The 13,151-nt window shown below is 55.0% G+C and overlaps 1 protein-coding gene across 3 annotated transcripts in view; it reads right to left on the bottom strand.

Annotated features, from left to right (window-relative positions):
- Nucleotides 1–3,764: 3,764 nt before the first annotated feature.
- Nucleotides 3,765–13,151, bottom strand: part of CLIP2 (CAP-Gly domain containing linker protein 2) — a 72,844-nt gene continuing 63,457 nt past the window's right edge. For 2 of the 3 annotated variants that reach the window (XM_055340005.1, XM_055340007.1), the window contains 5 exons: nt 12,845–13,001; nt 10,475–10,634; nt 8,744–8,929; nt 8,338–8,400; nt 3,765–5,812 (listed from right to left, as the gene is read on the bottom strand). In XM_055340005.1, the coding sequence (XP_055195980.1) occupies nt 5,801–5,812; nt 8,338–8,400; nt 8,744–8,929; nt 10,475–10,634; nt 12,845–13,001 (578 nt within the window). In that variant the 3' untranslated portion in view covers nt 3,765–5,800. The remainder of the gene's footprint in view (nt 5,813–8,337; nt 8,401–8,743; nt 8,930–10,474; nt 10,635–12,844; nt 13,002–13,151) is intronic. The other variant, XM_055340006.1, reaches the window with a different exon arrangement.

Genomic DNA, 13,151 nt, shown 5'->3' with positions numbered 1-13,151 from the left:
GAGAGAGAGAGAGAGAGAGAGAGAGAGAGAGAGAGAGGCAGAGACACAGGCAGAGGGAGAAGAAGGCTCCATGAAGGGAGCCCCATGTGGGACTGAATCGCAGGTCTCCAGGATCACACCCTGGGCTGAAGTCGGCGCTAAACCGCTGAGCCACCCTTTTTTGGGGGGGGAGGGGGGGCTGCCCTGTTTTTTACTTTTGGCAGGCATCTTGGTTCCAATTTTCCACCTTTCAAAGCCTTGTCCTCTGAACCCCTTGAGGCCATGAAATCCTGCGCCTTTAGGCTTTCAACATCGGCAAACGCCCCAGGGCAGCTGCTGCTCACAGGCAGCTAACCACTCCTGTTTCCAGATCTTTGTTTTTGGCTCTTGAGGATTTCCCGTACTTTCCCCCAGGCTCAGCTGTATGCTTAAAAGCATGTGGGTTGTAGGCACCCCGCACAATGCATCAGGAGAAATTCTGTCAAGAGGGTTTGGGCGGGAGGACCTGGGTGGCTCAGCGGTTGAGCGGCTGCCTTCAGCTCAGGGCGTGATCCCGGGGTCCTGGGATCGAGTCTCCCATCGGGCTCCCTGCAGGGAGCCTGCTTCTCCCTCTGCCTGTGTCTCTGACTCTTCCTGTGTGTCTCTCATGAATAAATAAATAAAATCTTAAAAGAAAAAAGAGTTTTTTTTTTTTAAACGGCATTTAGTCTGTTGTACAGACAGCAATGGATCCCACCGTGTTTGCAATTCTTCTGGATTCCTTGGGCAGATTGTCTTCAGAGGCTTGTTCTTCTGCTCAGTGTCTCCCAACAGCTGCCCTGTGGTAGCTTCTGTCTACACTGGTCAGCTTCTCTCTCTCTGTTTCCTGCCTCTGGTCTGGGCAGTGCAGACAGAAGGGGGTTCTCTTTGTGCCCTGGCTTGGTCCAGTCTGAGTTTCCTAGCTGGAGTGTGGGTGGGAGCCTCGCCAGCAGGGGACCCTCAGTGCGAGCCTCCGCTCAGCCTCCTGGGGGTGGCCGTGGTGCTGCCCCTGTCCCCCAGCCCTCGTGCAGCTGCCTGCGAGGCCGAGCCTGGAGTCAGGGACCTGGGGGCTTAATGGTGACAGACCTCCCAGACCCTGGTGCCAGGTTGTCTGTCTGTCCCGTCCCCTTTTATTGTAATACGATTACCAACATTTCTCTCCTGCCATGCCTTCATGGGGAGAGTATACAGTTCTCAACCCACTTGTGCATCCAGAGAGGAATGGATGAAGACAAATGCTGTATGATCTCACTTATCTGTGGCATAAAAATTTTTAAAAACCCTCATAGATACAGAGAACAGTTGCCAGAGGCAGGGGGTTGGGGAGGGTCGGTGAAATGTGTGAAGGGGATCAAAAGGGGCACAAACTTCCAGTTATAAGATAAATCAGGGGCACCTGGGTGGCTCAGTTGGTTAAGTGTCTGCTTTCAGCTCAGGTCATGATCCTGAGGTCCTGGGATCGAGCCCTGGGTCAGGCTCCATGCTTTGCAAGATTCAGGCCTTTTGGCCTGCTTCTGCTGCTCCTCCTGCTTGTGCTCCTTCTGTGTGTCAATTAGATAAATAAAATCTTTTTTAAAAATGTAAAAAACAAAACAAAACACCACCAATCCAACAACAGTCTCTGGTGTAGACAATGCCTCTTGCAATCTGTCCCGTCCCACGTAACCTCCAGCCTGAGATTGTGCTGAGCTTGAGGGTTCCTCCCCTACGAGGGCTCCTCCCCTACCGTGGAAGTGATCTGATCTGCTGACCCTAAGCTGAATTGTGGAGGGGCACACCCAGAGGGCAGCTGGGGCTCCCACGGGCCTGCAGGTGGAGCAAGGGAACCTCCCCCTCTAAGCTAGGAGATGGGGAGAAACAATCAGTAGAGCTTTTTAATCTAAGGGCTTCTTCAGGGGTCTCATTTAGACCCTACAGAGATTGAGCTTTATTTTCTGTAGCTTGCTGAGAAGGAGGCTGAGGGACAGGGAGGTGGAGCCAAAGGCTTGGTCTGCGCGGTTGGCATGCAGGGTGGATGTCAAGGAGGGTGGCGGCTGGGCTGGATGTCATGGATGTCCAGTCTCTGAGCTCTTTCCACACAGACCCCACATCCCACCCCAAACACACACACACAGGGTCAAGGCCACCCCTCCAGCCCTTCTAAAGCCCTCCTGCCTTCCTAAAGCCCCCACCCCCATCCCTGGAGCTTCCCGCTTCCAAGCACGTGAACCCCTGAGGACAGGACACTCTGTGCCCCTCCCACACTCAAGGAGGGTATCTCATGCTAGTTCAGGGGTCTTCCTTCCTTCTGACACCTCCTGGATGCCGACCCCTGGGCAGACAGGCTCGGGAAGCTCCTTCCTCAAGATTCAGGCCCTTTGGCAGCTGACCTCGTGTCCCCCACACTGTCAGTGCTGGTGACAGTAAGCTGTGTGCTGCAGGCCTCTGCCTGAGGCCAGGCCCCCCACTCTCCCTGTGACGGTCCCTGCCTGCTGGCGTGGGAGCCATGGCGGGAGGTGTTCCCTTTTTTCTGACCACAAACCCCCAGTGTGCAGTTCCCACTGAAGGCTAAACCAGTCAAAGAAATGCTCCCCCAACTCCACACCCTCCCTGGGGCAGGGTGATACATTTAGCGCCCGCAGCCACCACCCCATTTCTGTGACTGGGCCTGGGGGGCAATGAAAAGAAACCAGAAATCACAGTGGTGTTTGATAAGCCTGGAGAGGAAAGCATCTTGTTTGCAGAAGCTCTCTGAATTTCAAAATGCTGGGTGGGTAAGGTCGGTTCTGGAAGGACAGAGCCCAAGAATACTCGAGGCGGCCGAAGCCAAAACCAGGGGGCTGTAGAAATCTACCCCAGCACATTATTGTGATGGATACTGCCGATTGCTTCCTATTTGTTGCCACCTCCAGGCCCATTCTGCACCCCCTCCACCGGGGCTGTGTGTGCCCAGGGGCCAGCCTCTCGCCCTGCAATAGGCTGCTATGCTCGAGATTCCAGGTTGGGTTCAGCCTTGGGGAGGGGCAGCCGGAGGAAGGCCGGAGAGCTGGGGGCATCACTTTCCAGCATCTTCCCACCTGGGGTGGGATCCTCTGGACAGCTGCAGTTCCAGCCACAGCTGCTTTGCAATGGTTTCCATGGAGTCCCCTGGGGGGGGTCCCTTAGCCCTGGCCGCACCTGTGCACACAGCCCTTTCCTCAAACTCTTCACCCAAGGACAGTTCCCCCTGCTTCCTCCTTCTCTGCTGACGCAGCGCCTGGGAGCCAGCGCAAAGCTTCCAGACACGTTCAGCTGTTAACCTCCAGAGGTTTGCATAGTCTCCCAGGGCGGCAGCGTCAAGTGCAAGGCCTATAAAATGACCTTGGAGCTCCCAAAACCTTGACTGTTCACTCGATCTCTGGAAAGCTGGCTGCAGGATAGAATTCGCTCTCTGAGGTTCTCTGTGTTCTAGCTGAACTCAGGGAACTCATGTTAGTTCTTCTGCCCATCAGGGAGATTCTTACCTTTTCCTAGGGGCTCCCTCATACTTCCAACAGAGTCGAGTCCAAATCCCCAGCGCTCTCTGGCAGCCTTGCCGAGCCTGCCCCCTGCTGCCCACTGTCTCTGGTCCTCAGCCCATCCCTGCTGGGTTCCTGCTCCTTGGACAAGGCCAGGTCCCAATCTCCTGGACTTCTTAATGCCAGGCTCTCTGAGGCATCAGCCATTCACAACTGAGTAGGAATTAGCTGGCAACTAATAGGATGAGACTCACTCCTGGCACGCCCACAGAGAAAAGCAGACAGCACGGGTCCTGGACGTCAGTCACAAGCTTTATTGTCTCGAGCACGGACTCGCCACACTTCAACAATTCCACTTTAGGGAGAACAAGGGTGCGGGAGGGCTTGGGGATGGGGCATGGCTGAGCCTACACCGGCAGGTGGAGACGCTCACAAGCAAATGGTTTCTTTCCACCTGACACCTGCCAGCCGCCCTGGGGGGCTCAGCCCCTCCTGGTGTGGGCCTTTGGCTGTTAGTAGACTAATCAGTGCCTCCTGTAGGCGGGGTGAGCTGCCGGATTTTGCTGGAAAGAGTAGTATTTAACTCCGGGTTAGGCCACTAAAGCATCGCTTCTAGACTGTTGTTAATAAAACCGCATGCGAGAGCTACCAGAAGCCAGTGGGGAGTGGGGACTGATGGGACGAACTGGCTGCCCCTCCAGGATGGGCTGCATTTGGGCAAGGATGGGAGCCATACACACCTGTGCCGAGGAGCGCCCAGGAGCCACCCAGGGCACAGATGCCATACCCTTTCCGACGTGCTTCTGGAACGCCACCGTGGGACAACAGGCTTCCCCCTTGAGGCCCTGGCAGGGGAGGGCCCCGAGTGAAAACTCTCCCTGAGCTGGGGGAGGTGGAGGCAGGCCCTCCGTGGGGACGCTGAGGCACGAGACAATGACCTATGGGTCCTCCAGCTCTAGAGGCTTTTGTATTGGCTTTTCCCACCACTCACAGGCCTGGAGGAACTCAGCCGGGCTCAAGGGGCAGAGGGGAGAGGTGGTTAGATGTTTCTTATCACCAATGTCCCTTGGGCTCTTTTCTTGGCTACAGGGGGACAAGGCTTAGAGTTCTGGGCAGGTGCCTGGGAAGCGAGGGGGCTGTTGGTACATGTGCGTTCTGATGGATGTGCATGGCACACACGTCCTGAACACTTGCCCACGTGTACCTGGGTGTGTACATAGGAACGTGAGCAGTGTGTGTGGGCACAGCACTGCTAGGCTGGGGGCTCGGTCCTAAGGGCATGTGTTCTGGGCACCCAAGCCTGTGCATCTTATGTGGCCTGAGCATGGCTGGCCGCAAACACCCCACCCACAGGGCCCCGTGTGCGTGTGTGACCCTCTGTGCGGATGCCAAAGTCAGTGGGTGTCTGTGTCAGAGCCTGCGTGGGTGTGTGGACAAACAAGAGGCCCAGTTTTGGAACATCTGGTCAGCCCAGGGGACACCACGTTACTGCCCAGTCAAGACCTGCTTAGAGCCCTGGGCTCCCCGGCAGCCGCCCTGCCCCAGCTTCGAGCCAGGCCCATGGCAGGGGCGAGGGGAGGGGCTTCCAAACTCTCCTAATACTGTGGCTCCTGGCCTTGGTGGTGACCCTCTGGCCTGCAGCTTGGAGCTATGCATATGAGTTGGTGCTGGGGGGTCGAGGAGGGGAAGGACCTTGCCCCCCAACAACTTGAATCTGGGCCTTACTAGGTAGATGGGCTGGGGGTGGGGGGGCTTGTACCACTGTCTGTGGGGACAAGGAGCCTGGACACCACCTAGCCTGGAAGTGGCTGCAGAAAAGGGGGTCCTACCTGGCTCCTGAGGACTGGACTCCCCTCCCTGGTGCCTAGCTGGGCCTCCTTGGACCCTTTCCCGGGACATGGCTGTCTGGGGTCTAAGGGGAACCCAGGAGAAGGAAGAGAAGAAAGGGAGGCAGGGACATGCCCGGGGTGCCAAGATGGTCCGCAAGGAAGCTCCTTCTGGGGAGGGGGGGCCTGGCCAGATCACCTTGGCCTCCCCCTCAACAAACTCTGGAAACTGCTGGGGTATCCGGGGTGTCCAGGCCGAAGGTCCCAGAGGCCAGGCCAGGACTGTACCGCTCTCTGTGGAAGGTCGTGCTTGAGGAAGCCTCCTGGTCCGGCAGGTGGGTCGGGGATGGGGGATTGTCCGAGGCAGTGGGCACGTTATTGTTACAAACACTGTTCTTGTCTCCAAAGTGACAGTCCTGGCCCCTGCCTGGAGGGAGCGCTGCTGGGGCAGGCTGCAGGGGCTCTGGTGTGGACGGGGCCGCTCCATGGGATCCCTCAGGGTCAGTGCTTCTCCTGGAGAGAGGAAGAACTTGATTAGCAGGTGTCTCCAGGAGGGGTGGGGATGGGGGTGTCATAGGAAAGGGGGTGGGTGGGCTGTATGCCTGTGCCGGGTAGCTGAAACAGCATATGCAAAGGTCTTGGGGCAGAAAAGTTTCTCTTGCCATGTTTGGGGGGCTTGGTGAGACAAGAGGCGGGGTGGGAGCAGGTGAAGGGAAGAGGCGAGAGCAGATGGGTTTTACAAACAGCACAGGGCGCCTGTGTGGAGGCCGGATCCGAGGCAATGAAAACTGGAGTGGAGAGTCCTGGCCTCAGTTTTCATGTCTGTAAACTGGGATGAGCCCATGCACCTTGCAGGGTTATTGGAGGGACAGAGCCACACAAAGTATGAACATCAACCATCTCCCCTGTTGGCAGGTCTGGTGTAGGGTCCCCCCCCCCAACTCTCTCTGCCCCTTACCCACAGGCCTGGCTCCTGGCAGAGTTGGCAGCCAAGGTTCTCCTGCCTCTAAGGGAGCGTGGGGGCCGGGGGCTCCACTGTCCCAGATGGAAGGACCTGCGTGCCTTCCCATGTTCCAGCCTCACTCATGCAGGTCACATGGCCAGCCAGGGACAGAGCCGGTGCTGGGTTCCTGCCACTTCATCAGGCTGGTACTGGGAGTCAAGTGGTGTGCCTGTCACACTGTGGGGGACTCCTGGGGTTAACTGTGGGGTGGGGCGTGTTAGAACATGACAGTCAAGGGGCGCCTGGGGGGTGCAGTCAGTGAAACCTCTGACTCTTGATTTCAGCTTAGGTCCAAGATTGACATTTTTTTTTAAGATTTTATTTATTTGACAGAGTGAGTGGGAGAGCACAAGCAGGGGGATGAGGCAGGCAGAGGGAGAGGTAGAAGCAGACTCCCCGCTGATCCAGAAGCCCAATGTGGGGCTCGATCCCAGGACCCCGGGATTGTGACCTGAGCTGAAGGCAGACACTCAACCACTGAGCCACCCAGGCGCACCCCATGCTCCTTTTTTTTTAAGCAAAGATTCCTCATTTGGGGTTTGGCTAATGGTTCCTTGTGATTTGAGCCAGGTTATGCATTTCAGGCTAGAATACATCCTCAATGTTGTGTCCTTCTCTGGGCCTCACAGCTTGAGGGACATGATGTCCACCTGCCCTCACTCCTGATGTGAATTTTGATCACCTGGTCAAGATGTTGTCTGATTTCTCCACTGTACAGTGACTGGTTTTTTCCTAACAAGCAGTCTGTGGAGAGAGACTTTATGATCCCATGAATACCCTACGCCTTTCCGAAGCACACCCTGGATTGAGCATCTGTTGATGACTCTTGCCTGAGCAGTCTTCACTGTGATGACTGTGATGACTGTAAAGTAGCACCTCCTGCAGCATCTTGATGGAATAAGTGGCATAGTCCATATTCAAGATTCCCTCCTAGTTGTTTTACAGAATATATTTTTTAAAGATTTTATTTATTTATTCATGAGAGGCACAGAAAGAGAGAGAGAGAGGCAGAGACACAGGCAGAGGGAGAAGCAGGCTCCATGCAGGGAGCCCGACGTGGGACTCAACCCAGGGTCTCCAGATTCACGCCCTGGGCTGAAGGCGGTGCTAAACTGCTGAGCCACCTGGGCTACCCAGAATATTTTATTTTTATCCTATTTTATTTTTTATTTTCATTTTTAAGGTTTTATTTATTTATTTGAGAGAGAGTGAGAGAGCACAAGCAAGGGGAGGGGCAGAGGGGGAGAAGAAGCAGACTCCCTGCTGAGCAGGGAGCCCAATGCAGAACTCGATCCCATGACCCTGGGATCATAACCTGAGCTAAGGCAATCATTTAACCAACTGAGCCACCCAGCACCCCAAATTTTAATTTATTTAAGTAGGCCCCATGCCAGGGGCACCTGGGTGGCTCAGCGGTTTAGCGCCTGCCTTCGGCCCAGGTCGTGGTCCTGGAGTCCCAGGATCAAGTCCCACATCGGCTCCCTGCATGGGGCCTGCTTCTCCCTCTGCCTGTGTCTCTGCCTCTCTCGCTCTCTGTGTCTCTCATGAATAAATAAATAAAATCTTAAAAAGAAAGAAAGAAAGAAAGAAACAAACAAACAAACAAACAAACAAGGCTAAAAGAGCAGATGGGGATCCCTGGGTGGCGCAGCGGTTTGGCGCCTGCCTTTGGCCCAGGGCGCAATCCTGGAGACCCGGGATCGAATCCCACATCGGGCTCCCGGTGCATGGAGCCTGCTTCTCCCTCTGCCTGTGTCTCTGCCTCTCTCTCTCTCTCTTTGTGTGTGACTATCATAAATAAATAAAAATTAAAAAAAAATAAAAAATAAAAGAGCAGATGATGGCTGAATTGAGTGTGACCTCCCTGGGCTCCCAGCACGTGAGACCCGACTGCAGAGCCTCTGGCACAATGCACCTCTGTGATTTAGGTGGCTTTTCAGGATTTTTTTCTATGGGGAGGTCAGCCGTGGTCCCAGGGTATGGGAGGGCCGTGGGTGTGGCAGGGTGTCCCCCGGGGGGCCAGGGCATCCCTTACCTCTTGCTTATGGCCCTTGTCTTGCTGGTGGATGCCGTTTGCGGAACTGGAATTGCTGATGGCCTGTTAAAGAGTCCCGGGCAGGGGCTGAGCGAGGGTCACCAGGCGGCAGTTCCCGGTGTGGCCACTAGAGGGCCGGGCCTCCCCCGTGGAACCATAAGAGGCTCTTCAGAATAGGGGTTCCAGGGCCCCAAGGGACCAAGGCTCTCAGGGCAAGGCTGCATCCCCAGCTGAATCTGAGCTCTTCAGGATCAAGCCATGTGCCCCTCTGGGCTGGGACCCCCAGAGGACGGGGCTGAACCTCCCCATCCAGACCAGGGTTCCCAGGACAGGGCCACGCTTCCCGAGGACAGCGAGCACCCCGTGGCTCGCCCCTTGGCCAGCCCAGCCCTGGCCCACGGCTCACCTGGGACTTGTCGGGGCAGCTCCTCATGGCCTCCATGAGCTTCTCCACCTGCTGAGCCTGGTCCAGCGCGTCCCGCAGCGCGTCTTCTGTGCTCATGAGCTGGTGCTGCAGCCGCAGGAGCTCGGGGGCCGAGGACGGGTCAATGAGAGAGTAGCGCCTCTGGTCCGACAGGGACTTCTCTTTGTCCTGGAAGCGGTGGGGGAGAGGAAGAGGAAGTGCGTGAGCGTGTGTGTGCACGCGTGTGCCGGGAGAGCGTGCGCTCTCCTCTAGGCCCACCCTCTGGCCCATTTCATCCCCGGGTCAGGCCTTCCTCCCTCACTCGAGGGTCCCCACTGAAGTGTCCAGGAAGGTCCCCTGCCCTGAAATCCCAGCTGGCAGATGCTTCCCATTCTCCAGGTCCTGAGATCCAGAAGCACCTCCCGTCTTTCCTTCCTGTGGCCCCACTCCCTCCACACTGCGTCCATGTGTGTCCCTTCACCCCCAGACCCACAGCTTCATCACCCCTTGCCCTCCAGCACATCTGAAGTCCTCCTCAGAGCCCTCCTCCCCTCTCCTTCTGGAGCTGCTCCCTGTTCACCCCGGCCCTGGAGATGCACCTGTCAGCCTCCCTGCTCCCACACAAAGCTACTCTGCTCTGCCCCTGCACCAGTGCTTCCAGATCCTTCTGCTCCACTCTATTCTTCCACCCAAAACTCCCTCACTCAGGGAGTGTCTAACCACCAAGCCCTTCCCTAGTTCTCCTGTGGCCCTGGGGACAGTGCAGGGGGGCACAGGACAGGCTGCCTGGGAAAGCTTCCCGTATGAACTCGACCAGCCTGGGCCCCCTGGAGATCACCCAGAAAGGCACTGCCCCCCATCCCAGGAGGCTCTGGGAAAGTCTCAGAGAATCAAGACCTGAAAGTCCTTGCGGGCCCCAGGACCTTGTCTTCTCCAGAGTTATGCCCAGACTCAGAGCCACAGGGACAGCAAATGGCCCTGGAATCTTGCCTGCTGGCTAGGCCTGCCAGGACGGGAAGGGTGTGCAGTGAGTGACCCGGACCCCCTGACCCTACAGGAGTCTTGTGCCTCCCTCCTGCCCATGAGGCCTCCCTTCTCCCGTCTCCTGCGGTGGCTGAACCCACCAGCTGCCTGGGAGGGCAATGAGGGGCTTTGGAGCAGCTTCCCACGGCAGCAGGGCTGTCTTCCCGGAACCTGTCCTGTCTACACTCTGGATTGACGAGGCCCGGTCGCTGGCCACAAGGTTGTCCTCCATGCTGACCACAGGGGGATGGGTGGGGATGGTTCTATCCTGTGCTCCCATCATTTCCCGCCTTTTGTTCCTGATGGAGGAGCCTCAGCTCTAGAAGCTCAGTGTTAGAAGGAGCTCCAATAGGTCCCATCTCCTTCCTGAAACTGATGCATGAATCCTCACTGCAAAACCCTGAGGAAGGAGCTGGTTTCTGGTTAATTACAACCCTAGATGGGGAGCTCACCACCCTGCAGGAGCCCTGGACACTGGGTCTTCAGAAGTCTTCCACACGGTCAGCCATGATGTCTGCAAAGGGGTCGCCCACGGCCCCTCCACCAGCTACATCACTGACCGTGCCTGTGATGATTCTACAGTATCGTGCACCTGTCCTGGGATTTGACTGTCCCTGGGATGGCCCCAGGAGGTCTCCAGTCTCCATGGCCAGAGTGGCGTTCGCCCACCCTGGCATTCCCCCTCCCCTAGGCTACCCCTTGCCTACGCACCAGCCCAGTCAGCTTTTCTCGCAGGCTCCGGATGTCATCCTTGAGTTTCTGCTCCTTGATCCTCCACTCAGCCTTGTGGAGCTCACGGCTGAGGTCCCTCTCCGGCCCCGGGGAGTGGCGATTGGCCTCCAGTAGCAAAACTCGAAGTTCGTTCAGGCTCCTGGCGGGGATCAACAGACGGCACACAGAAAACCTAGTTAGCCCTGACCCTCTGCTCCCATGTTCCAGAGATTTGCCAGGTGCCTACAGGCTGACCACCCTGAGGGGGGCACTGGCTATCAAAACAGTACCTGTGCCAGGAGGGGCTGCAGTGGAAACATGGAGCATGCAACCATTTGGTGACAGCCTGAGAGGGGCTGGGATTTTGAGATGGGATCATGGTTAAGGGGACTGGGCCTTTTCTAGAATGTTTTTTAAGTTTTTAAAAAAAGACAACAGAACCTTTAATTAAAAATTAAATAAAATGAGAGTGCCTGGGTGGCTCAGCCAGTTAAGCATCCAACTCTTGATTTCAGCTCAGGTCATGATCTCAGGGTCATGAGACAGAGCCCCAAATCAGGCTCTGCACTCAGCGTAGAGTCTGCTTAAGATTCTCTCCCTCTCCCTCTGCCTCTTCCCTCATGCACATGTTCACTCACTCTCTCAAAAAGATAAGAAAAAAAAGGGGATCCCTGGGTGGCGCAGCGGTTTGGCGCCTGCCTTTGGCCCAGGGCCCAATCCTGGAGACCCAGGATCGAATCCCACATCAGGCTCCTAGTGCATGGAGCCTGCTTCTCCCTCTGCCTATGTCTCTGCCTCTCTCTCTCTCTCTGTGTGACTATCATAAATAAATAAAAATTAAAAAAAAATTAAAAAAAAGATAAAAAAAATAGAGTATGTTTTTAAAAATTGTTTAAAAAAATCCATTTACCCAAGAGCCCTTGTGTAGCAAGATATTCTATTTTTTTAAAAAAATTTTAATAAAATTTTTAAAAAAAGATTTATTTATTTATTCATTTAGACTGCACGTGTGCAAACACAAGTGGGGGAATGGGGGGGGAGGGAGAGAATATCCAAGCAGACTCCCACTGAGTGTGGAGCCCAATGTGGGGCTGGATCCCACAAGCCATGAGATCAGGACCTGAGCCGAAACTGAGTCTGACACTTAACCAACTAAGTCACCCAAGTGTCCTTAACATTTTATTTTTAAGGGATGCCTGGGTGGCTCAGAGGTTGAGCATCTACCTTCGGTACAGGTTGTGGTCCCAGGGTCCTCAGATAGAGTCCTGCATCAGGCTCCCCACAGGGAGCTTCTCCTTCTACCTGTGTCTCTGCCTCTCTGTCTCTCATGAATAAATAAATAAAATCTTAAAAAAAAAAGTATGAAAAGGATATTAAGATACTCCTCTCTTTTCCAACTACATAACGATGTAAGCCCAGATTTTCATTATATACTTCAAATCATTCAAATTGAATGCAGAGGAAGATGCGAGAATCTTGCTGTCCTCTATCAAGCTGGACATTCAAAAGAAATTTGCACAAATGTAACACAATGCCATTCTTTTCTGAAAGAAAGAAACTGAAAACCGAAACAGTTTTTGTTTTGGAAAATGGTTACTTTTTATCAAAAGAATATTATTTATGTGACTGCAACTGACTTGTTACAGTTTTTTTTTCTTTTTTCTATTTTTAAAAGATTTTATTTATTTATTAATGAGAGAGAGAGAGAGAGGTAGACACACAGGCAGAGGGAGAAGCAGGCTCCATGCAGGGAGCCCAACGTGGGGCTTGATCCCGGGTCTCCAGGATCACGCCGGGCTGAAGGCAGTGGTAAACTGCTGAGCCACCAGGGCTGCCCTACAGTTTTTGTTGTTGTTGTTGTTTTTAAGATTTTATTTATTTATTCATGAAAGACAAAGAGAGAAAGAGAGGCAGAGACACAGGAAGGGGGGGAAGCAGGCTCCATGCAGGGAGCCCAACGTGGGACTCAATCCCAGGATCCCAGGATCACGCCCTGGGCCCAAGGCAGCGCGAAACTGCTGAGACACCCGGGCTGCCCCAGGCTTCTTGCAGTTTTTGAGAGCTCTCTGGGAATCTTCCATAAATTTGAAGAGTTTAAAGGGGTCCCAGAGACTAAGACTTTTGGAACCACTAGTCTTTCTTTACAAGCTCTGCTTGGAGATCTGTGTTGAGAAGGATTCTGATTCTGAGGCTTCACCTGAGCTCAGCAGAGGAGCACGGCGATCACTGGTGAGGCCAGCCACCTGTCCCACCTGCCCTACCCCTGCCCTACCTCCGAGGACAACTGGTTAATGTCAGGTGGAGTGGGGTCAGGGTCGGGGGCAGGGTTAGGGTCAGGCAGGCTGCCCACACCACCCATGGCCGACTCACCGCTCCTTTCTGAGCAGCTCCTGGCTGATGAGGACCAGCTGGCCTGAGGCATCGTGGGTCTTGCGGGACACAGCTTCCAGCTCTGCCTCCAAGCGCCGCTTCTCCTTCTGGAGGGCATCCACCTTCTTCTCTCCCGACTTGCACTTTGTCTCCAGTGCTGAGGGTCAGGCGGTGGGGAGAACAGAGAGCAGAGAAGTCAAGACCTCCGTGGAAATCTGTCCCACTGGGGCACGGGCCCAAGGCCTGGGCTGGGAGCTTGTTTTCTTGGAGACCATAGGGACACAGTCTACTGTGTGGTCTCTCTAGT

Source organism: Nyctereutes procyonoides, unplaced genomic scaffold (assembly GCF_905146905.1).
Source record: "Nyctereutes procyonoides isolate TBG_1078 unplaced genomic scaffold, NYPRO_anot_genome, whole genome shotgun sequence".
Taxonomy (NCBI): Eukaryota; Metazoa; Chordata; class Mammalia; order Carnivora; family Canidae; genus Nyctereutes; species Nyctereutes procyonoides.
This window is presented reverse-complemented; position numbering and strand designations above follow the sequence as displayed.